Source organism: Oratosquilla oratoria, chromosome 20, assembly GCF_046742065.1.
Source record: "Oratosquilla oratoria isolate Oo_2021 chromosome 20, ASM4674206v1, whole genome shotgun sequence".
Taxonomy (NCBI): domain Eukaryota; kingdom Metazoa; phylum Arthropoda; class Malacostraca; order Stomatopoda; family Squillidae; genus Oratosquilla; species Oratosquilla oratoria.
The window spans coordinates 24,447,466-24,461,769 of NC_134796.1; the positions used below are offsets into that span (position 1 = coordinate 24,447,466).

A 14,304-nucleotide genomic window follows, 5' to 3' on the forward strand; every position below is an offset into this window, starting at 1 on the left:
TGAATGTGTTTGAGATGAGGTGTCTGAGAAGTATGATGGGGGTTAGTAGGCTGGATAGAGTGAGAAATGAGGAGGTGAGGAGAACAGGGGTGGAAAGGGAGTTGGGAGATAGGGTTGATGAAAGAGTATTGGGATGGTTTGGACACATGGAAAGAATGAGTGAAGAAAGACTAGTAAAAGAGGTATGGAAGGCAGATGTGGAGGGAGTGAACATGAGGGGACGTCCTAGGATGAGGTGGATGGATGGGGTGAATGGGGCTTTGGGGAAGAGTGGAATGTCTGTTGAGTAAGGATGGGAGAGGACAGAAGACAGGGGTGAATATAGAATGGTTGTATATGGATGATGTTGTGATGCGTGAGGTGGAATGGGCGGTGAGGTAGTATGTGTGAGCAAAATTTGATGCAGCCCGAAGGGATTTCTCCCCGTCTTCTCCTTTTATGCATGGGGGGACGGAGAGGGGGGTCACTGGTTTAATAAAGCAGCCTTGCTGTGGATGTGCTGTGTCTTGCGACACTGCTTCTGACCCAGGGCAGTGGACAAGGTGCAGGGATAACCTGTCATCCAGGAGGTGCTAAGATAAGAGGGAAGAGGGAGGGTGGAGGGGTGTGGAGTTTATTCAGGGATGGAATGGGTGGGAATGATTTTATGCCTTTTCCTTTTTGGCTACCTCCCTTGTAAGGGGAAAAAAGCCTTGGTATATGTATGTTGTGTTCTAGTTAACAAAGTGTACCGAGTGGAAAATATTGGAGTGTGGATATGTTAATGCAACCCAAAGGGATTTAACCCCATCTTCTCTATTTTCCGTACAATGGGGTGAGAAAGAAGGGTCACTGTGTAAATGAAGCGACCATGCTGTGATTGTACTGTGCCTTGCTACAATACTTTTGACCCAGGCAATGGGCAGGACACAGGGATGACCCTTCATCCATGAAGAGCTAAGATGAGGAAAATAATAGGTAATGAATGGGAGTGGACTGGATGGGGGGTGTGCCTTGTTCAGCTTCCTGAAGTGTCTAGTAACTTATTTTCTAATTATAATCTATATTTGTTGCACACTCTTACAGTGGTATGACCCGTCATCCAGGAGGTGCTAAGATGGGAGGGAGGGTGGAGGGGAGTGGAGTGTATTTAGGGATGGAATGGGTGGGAATGATTTTTGGCTACCTCCCTTGTGAGGGGGAAAAAGCCTTGGTGTATGTATAACCTATATCATTTAATCCCTTCACTACAATAAGATCCTTTATTTAATCAATTCAAGTGAGCAAACAATTTTATTGAAAGGGTTAAGGTTGTTTCAATCCATTCATTGGAGTACTGTCCTTTACAGATTTCGCTCAGGCCAATACCAAATTTATTCATTGGGATAGCATACAAAATGAGAGTTCAAGAGTACAGTTTCCTGTGGGCCTGATGAAAGGTCCTTGCTTGTGGTAGACCTGCAAGACGGACAGCAGATCTGCCCATTTTCATTAACCCCTTCACCTCCATCAAGAGATGCAGACCTGATGGACTGACACTGTCTGTGGACAGGTCTCAAGATCACCCTCTATCAAATTAATTTTTTGAATCTTTTCACATATGCAGAGATGAAAATTGGCAACTGCTCCCCTCCTCCAACTACTTTCAGCTGGTGACAAAAACAATTCCATATTAATACAACACAGACAATCCAAAGTTTCTTCCAAAGAGTGATCTGTGGGAGGACCCAAGACTGTTGCCAGCTACTGTGAGGTTGCAGGTTCCCAGTCAGTGAAACTCAAGACAACAATTACAATTTCCTGTGTAAAGGAATAATCTCTTGATAATGATACTACAGTTAATTTCTTTGTGATAAATGATTTCAAAATTTACACATGATTCACATAGATATCACACAATCAACATTCTCAAAACAAGACAAATGTCTAGTTGTCCTATTCAATTAAACTAGAAATTGCTAATCCCAAAACTAGTTTCAAGCACTAACCTATCAGGAATGATCATCTAGTCAACTTGTGGCTACAAGATTGCCCTGAGAGAATCACATGCTCATTGTGCTAAATGAAGTGATGATTCACAAAAATCAAATTGTGTGAAGGATGGTTACACCTCAAAAAATTGTATGAAAAGTGAAATGTAAACACGCTTCTTGCGAAGATACCACTCACAATTTTATTCATTCTGAATCCATTCTCCCTCCTTATATGAAAAGTCCATTACACTATTCATGAAAGCAAGCCAATCATAATTACATGGCAAATTATTTGTAATAATGAAATCACATCTTACAACTCACACATATAAAAATACTATGAGAGTAGTTCTACAAAGAAAGTTATAGAAACCATGTGGATCTATTCAACTTTACATAGATGCACACTTAACCCTTTCCATACGAGGTGTCACTTGTCTTTATATTCTGACTGCTGGCAGGTAATTCAGCATCTCCATGGTAAACTTTCAGTAGCAAAGAAACTAAACATACTTTGGTTCATATCTATAATATCCTTTTATTTTTTGGCTGCTGCCACCAGATTATTTCCTTTAGCTCTATGGTACACCTTATGGCAAAGGGAATAAAGGATGCAAAGGCTTTCAAGTTCAACTTAGTCCTCCTTGACTTTCTCTTGCAAGGCCCTGATTCGCTCCAAGATGGGGGGATGGGAGTGATGCCAAGCCGAGAATAACCAATCATATACTGGGAATCCCAGATTATCATTGTTAAGTTTGACTAGAGCAGACTGCAGCTGTTCAGAGTATCCAAGTTTTCTTGCAAACTCGTCTGCTTGGAACTCGCTGTATCTGCTGAACATGGTTATAAGCACACCAAGCAGCTGCAAAACAATTATATAATGACAATAAAATTATATAATGACAATAAAAAAGAAAATAAGATACTATGTGCCAATTATCCACAATTAATATGAAATATATATGTAACATTACCTCATTGTAGGGAGCAAAAACATATTGTGTGACCAAAATTAATCCAATGAAAGCTGGCTTGCTGTTATGGAAACCAAATGCATGGTACAAAGGTGTGTAGCCATACAAAGAACCAAATACTGAAAATATCAGGAACAAGTTCACCTGTTCAAGAGAGAAAAAATATATATATAATAATTTTACAATAAAATACTATCTATCTACACAGCAAGGGCTTTTTTCCTTTATAAGGAAGGTAGCCTAGTCAAAAGGTATGTACACCCTCTCACCCATTTCACTCACATCCACCACCCTTTCCTCTGTCTCATCTTAGCTTCTTGGGGATTAAAGGGTCATCCCTGTCTTTTGTCCATTGCCCTGGGTCAGAAGCAATGCAGCATGACACAGTACATCCACAGCAAGGCTGCTTCACTTAGGTGACCTTCTCCATCTATGTCCTCTCATGCAGAAAACAGAGAAGACAGGGAGAAATCCCTTTGGGTTGCATCAAAATATTATTCACACATAACCACCCCCTACTCCCACCACTCCCTTCCTTCCAGTATCATCTATACACAGCCATTCTCCACTCACCTGTACCTCCTGCCTTCTCCCTTCCTTGCTCAACAGACATTCCTCTATTGCTCAAAGCCCTTTTCACCCCATCTATCCATATCCTCAGATGTTCCCTCAAGTTCACTCCATCCACCTCTGTCTTCCATATCTCTTTCATTAATCTTTCTTCACTCATTCCTTCCATGTGTCCAAACCATCCCTATACTCTTTCATCACCCCTATCTGCCATCTCCTTTCCCATCCCTGCTCTCCTCCTCTCTCTAAACTTTTAACCCCTACCATACTGCTGACATTTCATCTCAGACACATTTAAACTTTTCCTCCCTGCCTCTCTTAAATTCCAAGTCTCCACCCCATTCATTATCATCAGCATAATCACCCCTTCATATAATCTCCTCTGTGCATCCATTCTAAGGTGACTATTTCTCATGAAACTTACTAATACCTCAAGGCATTTACTTGCTTCTCTCAGTCTACAATTGAACTACTTACTTCCAACTCTCTGCCATCCCTTATACATCTCATCGCCTTACTTTTACCCACGTTTACCTTGAACCTTCTCTTATTGCATACCTTCCCAAACTCCATTACTAACTGCCTTAATCCCCATACTGACCCTGCCACAAGCACAATATCATTGGCAAACAACAACTGGCTCACCTCCTACTTTTCTCCATTTGCTTTAACCATCTTCAATCTCCTGCCCATTACCCTCGCATTTACCTTCCACACCAACCCATCCATGTGCATACTGAACAACCATGGTGACATGAAGCAACCCCGATGTAGCTCCACCTTTAACTCAAACCACTTGCCCTCTCCACTTCCAATTCTAACACAGGCTTTACTGCTCTTGTAAAAAATCTTGACTGCCCTTAACAGCTTTAGCCCAGTCCATATTTGCAATACCTCCTACAGTACCTTCCTATCTACCTTGTCATAAACATTTTCCAAATCCCTGTGGTGGGGGAAAAGAATGCTGCCACCAAGTATTTCCACTTGGATCATAAGAGGCGAGAAGAAAGGGATGGGGAGTGGGACTAGGCATCCTTCTCCTTGTAGCCCCACAGGGAACATTCCTAAATGAAAAAGTAAAGGCATAAGAGGGTCTGGGAGTTTTCCGACCAGCACCCTAAGGTTTGGGTCTTTTAATGTGCATGGATGTGGTACAGACGAGAGTAAAAGGGAAGAGATAGGTAGTATGTTTGTGAGAAGAAAGATGGATGTGTTGGCTTTGAGTGAAACTAAGTTGAAAGGGAAGGGTGAGTGTAAGTGGGAGGTTATCAGGAGTGAAAAGAGGGCGAGGGAGGGAAGGGGTGGCTATTCTAGTAAGTGAAGAGATAGGTAAATGGGTAGTGGAGTGGAAGGAGGTTTCCTCAAGGATAATGTGGATGAAGATGAGACTGGGAAAGGAGATGTGGGTCTTTGTAAGTGCATATGGGCCTGGCAGTGAGAAGAGTGCAGAAGAAAGGGAGGCCTTTTGGATAGATTTAAATGAGTGCATAGAGGATTTAGGGAGAAATGTCAATGTAATAGTACTGGGAGACCTTAATGCTAGGGTAGGAAATGGTCCAATTGATGGAGTGGTTGGGAAATGTGGAGTTCCAGGAAAGAATTGTAGTGGAGAGTTGATGGTGGAAATGTGTCTAGAGAGAGAGTTGATGATAGCAAATACAGTGTTTCGGAAGAAAGTCAAGCATATATACACATGGGAGAGGGTGGTGGAGGGAAGGGTGGTAGATAGAGCGTTAATGGATTATGTAGTGGTAAATAGGACTATAATAGGAAGAGTTAAGGATGTACATGTGCTAAGGGGAGAGGGTGGGGGAATATCAGATCATTTTTTGGTGGAAGGTAAGTTGAGAGTGGAGGATAGATGGAGAAAGAGGAAAGGGACAAAAGGTAGGGAGGTGCTTAGAGTGAACTCTTTAAATGAAAAGGAAAAGGAGAAGGAGCACAAGAAGCTGAAGGAGGAGTGGGAGGGAGTGAAGGATAGAGTAGAGCTAGGTGTGGAGGAGGAATGGGGATGGTTCAAGGAGAGAGTCACAAAGTGTGCAAGGATGGTGTGTGGAACAAGAAGGACAGGAGGAAATAGAAGGAAGGGTAGTGAATGGTGGGATGAAGAAACAAAGAAGGTTGTAGAAGAGAAGAAGCGAGCTTTCTCAGATTGGTTACAAAATAGGACGGGGGAGTCATATGATAGGTACAAAGAAAAAAGAGAAGTAAAGCAAAAGGTAAAGGAGGCAAGGAGGAGAGCAGATGTGAAGTGGGGTAAGAGTATGACAGAAAATTTTGGAAGTAATAAAAAGATGTTTTGGAAAGAAATTAAGAGAGGAAGAGGAGGCAAATCAAGTAGAGAAGAAAAGGTAAAAGGTGCAGATGGAGAGATGATAATGGAAGAGAAGGCAGTAAGGGGAAGATGGGCAGAATATTTTAGGGAGTTGCTAAAAGTGAAGGAGGATAGGGAGGGAAAGATAGCTGCAGTGGGAAGTGCTAAGAAAATGACCGTGATGAGTGAGGAAAATGGAGGAGAAATAAGGAAGGATGAAGTGAAGGCAGTTGTTAAGATGATGAAAGCAGGTAAGGCACCTGGTCTGGATGGATGCCATGCAGAATGTCTAAAGAAAGGAGGTACAGTGATGGTGGACTGGCTGGTGAGGTTATTTAATGTTTGCTGGAGAGAGGGTAGAGTGCCGAAGGACTGGAGGAGTGCCTGTATAGTTCCACTTTACAAGGGAGAAGGGGACAAGTGTGAATGTAGTAGTTTCAGAGGGATTAGCTTGTTAACCACTTCCATACGGTGACGCCTACGTAGGCGTCATGAGGAGCAAGTGGGTACGTGATGATGCCGATGTTGGCGTCTTGATTATATTTATTGTAGTCATACCTACGTAACCTCCATTCTCTCTAAACTGGCTTCATCATATTTTCTATGGTTATCAAAATTCACGGGTGAAAGAGAACGAACGATTGAGCACTGACTTTATTTCTTATAATGCGATTACTATGACGAAACATCGCACGTTGGGCAGCTAATGCTGCCAGACGTGCAATGTGCCCCGGCGTGAAGAGGTTAAGTGTAGTTGGGAAGGCTTATGGGAGGATCTTGATTGAGAGGATTAGGAGAGGAACAGTGTGGATTTGGGATGGGTAGAGGTTGTGTAGATCAGATCTTTGTGGTAAGACAAATATGTGAGAAAGCTATAGGAAAGGGGAAGGATGTTTTTTGGGCTTTTATGGATCTGGAAAAGGCTTATGATAGGGTAGACAGAAAGGCACTGTGGGAGGTTATGCAGATATATGGGATAGGAGGAAAGCTTCTAGGAGCTGTCAAGAGTTTTTATGAGAGTAGAGCTTGTGTCAGGATTGGAAATGGAGAGAGTGAGTGGTTCGAGGTAAAGGTGGGACTTCGTCAGGGATGCATTATGTCGCCCTGGCTGTTCAACTACATGGATGGGTTAGTGCGAGAGGTAAATGCAAGGGTAGTGGGTCAGGGATTGAAGATGGTTAAAGAAAATAGAGAAAAGTGGGAGGTGAGCCAGCTGTTGTTTGCTGAAGACACTGCACTTGTGGCAGGATTGGAGGAGGGATTGAGGAAGTTGGTGACCGAGTTTGGGAGAGTATGTGATAGAAGAAAGCTAAAGATAAATGTGGGTAAAAGTAAGTTGATGAGATGTACAAGGGGTGAAAGTGGCAGTAGACTGGAAGTGAGCATTAACCTCTTCAGTACAGGCCAAAATCTCATGGGCAGCATTAGCTGCCAGACGTACGAAGTGTCGTAATAATACTCACATCATAAAATATAGTCACCGCTTATATCGATCGTTCTCTCTTTCACCCGTGAATTTTGATAACCATAGAAAATGTGATAAAGACAGTTTAGAGAATATGTCATTACGCAGGGGCAACTAAAATAAATATAATCAAGACGCCGATATGGCAGCCTCGCGTATCCACTTGCTCCTCATGCCGCCTACGTATGCGGCACCGTATGGAAGGGGTTAAGGGAGAGCGACTGGAGGAAAGGGATAGTTTTAGATATTTGGGTGCAAATGTGGCAGGAAAAGGTGGAGTGAAGGTGGAGGTAGAATGTAGATTGAGAGAAGCGAGTAAATGCCTTGGTGGATTAAAGAGTGTAATGAGGAATAGACATTTGGGAATGGATGCGAAGAGGAGACTGTATGAAGGAGTGATTGTGCCAACAGCATTGTATGGGGCAGAAACATGGAACATAAGAGAGGAAGAGAGAAGGAGTTTGAATGTGTTTGAGATGAGGTGTCTGAGAAGTATGATGGGGGTTACTAGGCTAGATAGAGTGAGAAATGAGGAGGTGAGGAGAAGAACTGGGGTGGAAAGGGAGTTGGGAGATAGGGTTGATGAAAGAGTATTAGGATGGTTTGGACACATGGAAAGAATGAGTGAAGAAAGACTAGTAAAAGAGGTATGGAAGGCAGATGTGGAGGGAGTGAACATGAGGGGACGTCCTAGGATGAGGTGGATGGATGGGGTGAAGGGGGCTTTGGGGAAGAGGGGAATGTCTGTTGAGGAAGGACGGGAGAGGACAGAAGACACAGGGGTGAATGGAGAATGGTTGTATATGGATGATGTTGTGATGCATGAGGTGGAATGGGTGGGGGGATGGGGGGTGAGGTAGTGTGTGTGAGCAAAATTTGACGCAGCCCGAAGGGATTTCTCCCCGTCTTCTCCTTTTATGCATGGGGGGACGGAGAGGGGGGGTCGCCAATTTAATGAAGCGGCCTTGCTGTGGATGTGCTGTGTCTTGCGACACTGCTTCTGACCCAGGGCAGTGGACAAGGTGCAGGGATGACCCGTCATCCAGGAGGTGCTAAGATAAGAGGGAGGGTGGAGGGGTGTGGAGTGTATTCAGGGATGGAATGGGTGGGAATGATTCTATGACTTTTCCTTTTTGGCTACCTTCCTTGTAAGAGGGAAAAAGCCTTGGTATATGTATGAAAAAAAAAAAAATCTTTTGCTAGAACTTTCTCACAGATATGCCTAACCATAAAAATCTGAACCATACAACCCCTTTTTCTCACCCTCCTCCTATTACACCTGATAGGTCTGTCAGTTGCCACGTCTTGTTAGTTCTCTCCATTGTTGACGTTCCTCGTATTTTCTATCCCTCTCAACCTCCTCCAATGAAGTTCCCCTTTTGTGCAGGGCCTGCTGGATATTTGTTCTCCATCTCATTCTTGGGCGTCCCACAGGTCTTCTTCCTTCTGGTTTCCAGAAGTAGTACTTCTTTGGATATCTTTACTCTTCCATCTGCATAACATGTCCATACCATCTCAGCTGTCCTCTCCCCACATAGTCCAGTACATTCTCAACCCCTAATGCTTCTCTTATAACTTGATTCTTTATTCAGTCCACCCTTGTACATCTGTAGATAACCCTTAGTGCTCTCATTTCTGCGGCCTGTATTTTACTCATCCTACTGGTTAATTTCCAGGTCTCACATCCGTAACAGAGTACTGGTCTTAATATAGTTATATAGATAGTTTTCTTCACTTTCCTTGGTATCGCAGGATCCTCAAGAAGTGGGTATACAACCCCTACCTTAAGAAGTGGGTATACAACCCCTACCTTTCCTAAACCAACTCTGATTCTCCCCAATTACTCTGTTCCTCTCCTAATCCTCTCAGTTAAAAACCTCCCATAAGAGTTCCCAACTAAACACAACAAAGTGGTCCCTCTAAAACTACTATAATCATAATTGTCCCCTTTTCCCTTGTAAAGTGGAACTATACAGGCACTCTACCTTCCCTTGGACAAATATTAAACAACCTCACCAGCCAGTCCACTATTACTGTACCCTTCTTCTTCAGGCACTCCAAATGACACCCACCCAACCCAGATACCTCAGCTGTTCTCAATTTTCTAAACTACTTGTACCATCTTTTCTTATTTCTCATCCATTTTCCTCTCTCTCAACAGGAAGAAAATGGGTGTGGAAAGGGAGTTAGGAGATAGGGTTAATGAAAAAGCATTGGGATGGTTTGAACACATGGAAAGAATGCATGAAGAAAGATTAGTAAAAAGGGTATGGAAGGCAGAGGCAGAGGGAGTGAACATGAGAGGGCAACCAAGGATGAGATGGAGGTAAAAGGGGTATTGGGAAAGGGGAATGTCCATTGAGGAAGAAAGGGAGAAGACAGAGGATAGGGGTGAGTGGAGAATGGTTGTGTATGGATGCTGCTGCGATGCATAGAAGGGAGTGGGTGGGGGATGGGGGATGTGAGGGGTGTGAATATTTTGACTCGACCCAAAGGGATTTCTCCCCATCTCTTTTTCTGCAGAAGGGGATGGAGAGGGGGGGTTGTCAATTAAATGAAACAGCCTTGCTAGGGATGTACTGTGTCTTGCTGCACTGCTTCTGACCAAGGGCAGTGGGCAAGGTGCAGGAATGACCAGTTATCCAGGAGCCAAGAAAAGAGGTAGGGAGGGGTGGTGAATAGGAGTGGCGTGTGTTGGGATGAAATGGGTGGGAGTGGATTTATGCCTTTGACTTTGGTTAGCTCCCTTGTATGGGGGGAAAAAGCCCTTGGTATATGTATGTTCATATATATCAAAGTTTTTAATTCCTCTGACTGCTACCACCAATTCCTCCCTATCCTCCACTTTCATCAGCTCTAAAATACTCTGCCCATTTTCCTCTTGTTGCTTCCTCTTCTATCAACATCTGTCATTTGCCTTTTCATCTTTACTCAACTCACCTCCCCTTCCTCCCAAAACATCTTTTTATTACTTCTAAAATTTTGTCATACTCTTCCCCATTTTACATCTGCTCTCCTTTTCACCTCCTTTATCTTATGTTTTGCTTCTCTTCTTTTTTAGTGCCTCTCATATGTTTCTCTCGTCCTACTTTGCAACTAATCCTTGAATGCTCGCTTCCTCTTTTCTACTACCTTCTTCACTTTATCATCCCATCAGCCACCACACTTCCTTCTATTCCTTCCTATCCTCCTTGTTCCACATACCATCTTTGCACATCTTGTCACTCCCTCCTTGAAACAAACCCATTCCTCTTCCACTCCTACCTCTACTCTATCCTTCACCAACTTCCACACTTATTTTGGTTTTTACTTGTACTCCTGCTCCTTTTCCTTCTCATTTGAAGTTAATTCTAAGCACCTCACTACCTTCTACCCTCTTCCTCTTTCTTCACTTTACCTCCACTCTTAACTTTCCTTCCACCAAAATATTATCTGATATTCCCTCTCACCCTTAAGAACAGACATCCTGAACTCTTCCTACTCTTCTTTTGGATACCATTATGTAGTCCTACTCTTCTTTTGGATACCATTATGTAGTCCTACTCTTCTTTTGGATACCATTATGTAGTCCTACTCTTCTTTTGGATACCATTATGTAGTCTATTAATTAGATTGAGAAATGAGGAGGTGAGGAGGAGAACAGGGGTGGAAAGGGAGTTGTTGTTGTTGTTGTTGTTGTCGTTCCCTAGACTGTCTGTCCGAGCAGTCTCGTCTCCCCAAGGAATGCCACAGCCGAAACTGGGTTTTCCCACAAATCCTTTATAGAGTGTATGTTGTGTTGTTTGCGTGCATGATTGTGTATAATGCAGTCTTCCATTATGTGTTGTATGGTATGGGGTGAAGTGTTACATCATGGGCAGCTGTTCACAATGCGGTCATCCAGCCACTTCTAGTAGCTAAGAAGTGCTGGGTGGTGGCCGCACCGTAGTCTGGCCAGGTGGACTCTGTCCTTTCATGGGAGAGAGGATTCAGAAGGGTGGATATCAGGGGGTCTGGTCCTGGAGCCGCAGTGTCTAAGTCGTGGGACCACCCCCCAACCCCAAGAGTTGGGGGCCAAACAGCGGCAACCAGCCCTGGCCACCGGCTCTACGCAGGTGGAAAGGGAGTTGGGAGATACGGTTGATGAAAGAGTATTAGGATGGTTTGGACACATGGAAAGAATGAGTAAAGAAAGACTAGTAAAAGAGGTATGGAAGGCAGATGTGGAGGGAGTGAACATGAGGAGGCGACCTAGGATGAGATGGATGGATGGAGTGAATGGGGCTTTGCAGAAGAGGGGAATGTCTGTTGAGGAAGGACGGGAGAGGACAGAAGACTGGGGTGAATGGAGAATGGTTGTATATGGATGATGTTGTGATGCATGAGGTGGAATGGGTGGGGGGATGGGGGGTGAGGTAGTACGTGTGTGAGCAAAATTTGACACAGCCCGAAGGGATTTCTCCCTGTCTTCTCCTTTAATGCATCGGGGGATGGAGAGGGGGGGCCGCCGATTTAATGAAGCGGCCTTGCTGTGGATGTGCTGTGTCTTGCGACACTGCCTCTGACCCAGGGCAGTGGACAAGGTGCAGGGCCGACCCGTCATCCAGGAGGTGCTAAGATGGGAGGGAGGGTAGAGGGGAGTGGAGGGTATTTAGGGATGGAATGGGTGGGAATGATTTTATGCCTTTTTCTTTTTGGCTACCTCCCTTGAAAGGGGGAAAAAGCCTTGGTATATGTATGTAAGTATTAATGCCATCCTCCAACCTCTCCCATATGTACATATGCTGGACTTTATTTTTTAAACACTGTGTCAGCTATCATCAACTCTACTTCTAAACACATCTCTAACATCAGCTCTCCACTATGATTTTTGCCTGGCACTCCAACATTCCCAACCACTCCATCTATTGATTCATCCCCTACTGAGATTTCCAAATACCACTACATTTACAACAAAATACGAATATAGATATAATTTCTTACCCAGCAAATACAAAAAGGCTACTAACCTGAGAGATGACAATGTTCTTCAGCACATGATTCAGCTTCCAATGACCCAATTCATGTCCCAAGACTGCCAAGACCTCATTTGTTTTGCAGCCAGACTTTTTTCTTTTTCCATCCTCTGCATCATCTTTGTCTGTAGCCTCTTCTTCCTCCTCCTCTTTTGTATCTTTTTCTTCTGTATGGTCTTCTGCTGTATCATCTTTTGCATCTATTGCATTTTCCTTCTTTTCTTCTGAGCCTGCTTCCTTTTCCTTTTCTTCTTCTTTTGTGTCCTCTATAGTTTTGTTAATGGGAGTGTACTCTTCAAGAAGGGTATCATACAATACAATGCGTTTGTTCTTAAAGAAGCCATAGAAGTAAGCATTGCTATGAGCAGACCGCTTGGATCCTAAAACACAAAAAATAAAATAATAATAAAAATAACAAATAAATGATAAATAAATTAATAGTAATAACAATAACTGTTGCCTTGAGTTTCATTGATTGGAAACCCACAGCCTCACAGCAGATAGCAATGGTCCTTGAGCCCTCCCACAGAATTGTCAAGGAAGAAATTATGGATTAATGGCTACATTGTATGTGGGACCATTTCTACCTCACCAACTGCTTGTAGTAGGTACAGGAGCACTTGCCAATTGTCAGCTTTCATTATGTGAAAAGGGGGAGGAAATATGGCCAAAATTGAACGAGTGACCTTGGTAACAGTCCAAAAACTGAATGTTTGCCCCTCAAGACTGCATATCTAGATGAAGGCGAGAAGTTTGATGTGTTTTTGAAGATGGGCAGCATAGATACAATTCCAACATTCATCCTGCAGGACCACCTTGTGTAGGTACCCAATCTAAATCACTATTATGAGCTTCAATCAATTACATACATATACCAAGGGTCCCTTCCCTCTTACAAGGGAGGTAGGAAGAGTTAGAAGGCATAATTCCACTCCCACCCATTTCATCATCACCCATTCCACTCTCATTCACCACCCCTCCCTCTCATCTTGGCTCCTCCTGGATGACAGGTCATCCCTGCATCTCACCCATTGCCTTGGGTCAGAAGAAATGCAGCAAGACACAGTACATCCACAGAAAGGCTGCTTCATTTAATCAGTGACCCTCCCCACCCTCTGTCCCCTCATGCAGAAATACTGAAAACAGGGAGATATCCCTTCAGGCAGCATCAAAATATTATTCATGTTTTACCATGTATTATTCATGTATATCAGCATGTCCCAAATGAAGGCAGACTATGTTCTCAAGGCGATTCCCGAGGATGTGTTCCCACTTATCTCCCAATGGCTTGATCAACTCGACAGTATGACATTCTGAAACAGTATCTGCTTCAGGAATTCACGCCGCCAGCAGCCTCCAGAGCTGCAAAAATCCTCCAACTCTCCCAACAGCCACTGGGGAACATTAAACCAAGTACAGCATACCTCGAGATGATGTCAATTGCCTGCCTCCCACCCACAGCCAACGGAACCAACAGGAATGTCGATATGCTCTATCAATTGTGGCTCATGCACCTCCAAGCACCCATCCAATCTGCCCTTGGCAACACCGAGGAAATGACCATGCCGCCGCAGCAAGGAGTCAGGATGTCTGTGCTACTGACGGCGTCATGGATGAAATCTTCGCTACAGCAGCATCGCCAGCCAACAGGCACCAATAACACCAGGAAAGGCAGCGACACTGGATCACCGCCCCTCTGCACCTATGCTACTACCACACATGAAATGCCAACCAGGATGTACCTGGACAAAAAATGCCTAAAAGGACCACTGTCCATCACAGTGGCCTCTACATCAACAACAAGGCCTCTAAATGTCATTTCCTTGTTGACACTGGTGTTTGCAGGTCCATATTTCCTGCATCTGCTGCAGAACACCGGGTCCCCAAGGACATTGGTGTTAGGCTCATCACCACTAATGGCACTACCATAGCCACCTATGGGTGGAAACACCTGCACCTCACCTTTGGGAGTCGCCACTACTCCTAGAACTTCATCCTGGCAGACATCAAGACACCCCTCCTCGGTGCTGACTTC

General features: G+C 44.0%; 1 protein-coding gene across 1 annotated transcript in view; it reads right to left on the reverse strand.

Annotated features, from left to right (window-relative positions):
• Positions 1-1,303: 1,303 nt before the first annotated feature.
• The window catches only part of LOC143036406 (CAAX prenyl protease 1 homolog), a 47,161-nt gene continuing 34,160 nt past the window's right edge, over positions 1,304-14,304 (reverse strand). The window contains exons 6-8 of the mRNA XM_076203736.1: positions 12,264-12,649; positions 2,927-3,070; positions 1,304-2,814 (exon numbers count right to left, since the gene is read on the reverse strand). Of these exons, the coding sequence (XP_076059851.1) occupies positions 2,587-2,814; positions 2,927-3,070; positions 12,264-12,649 (758 nt within the window). The 3' untranslated portion in view covers positions 1,304-2,586. The remainder of the gene's footprint in view (positions 2,815-2,926; positions 3,071-12,263; positions 12,650-14,304) is intronic.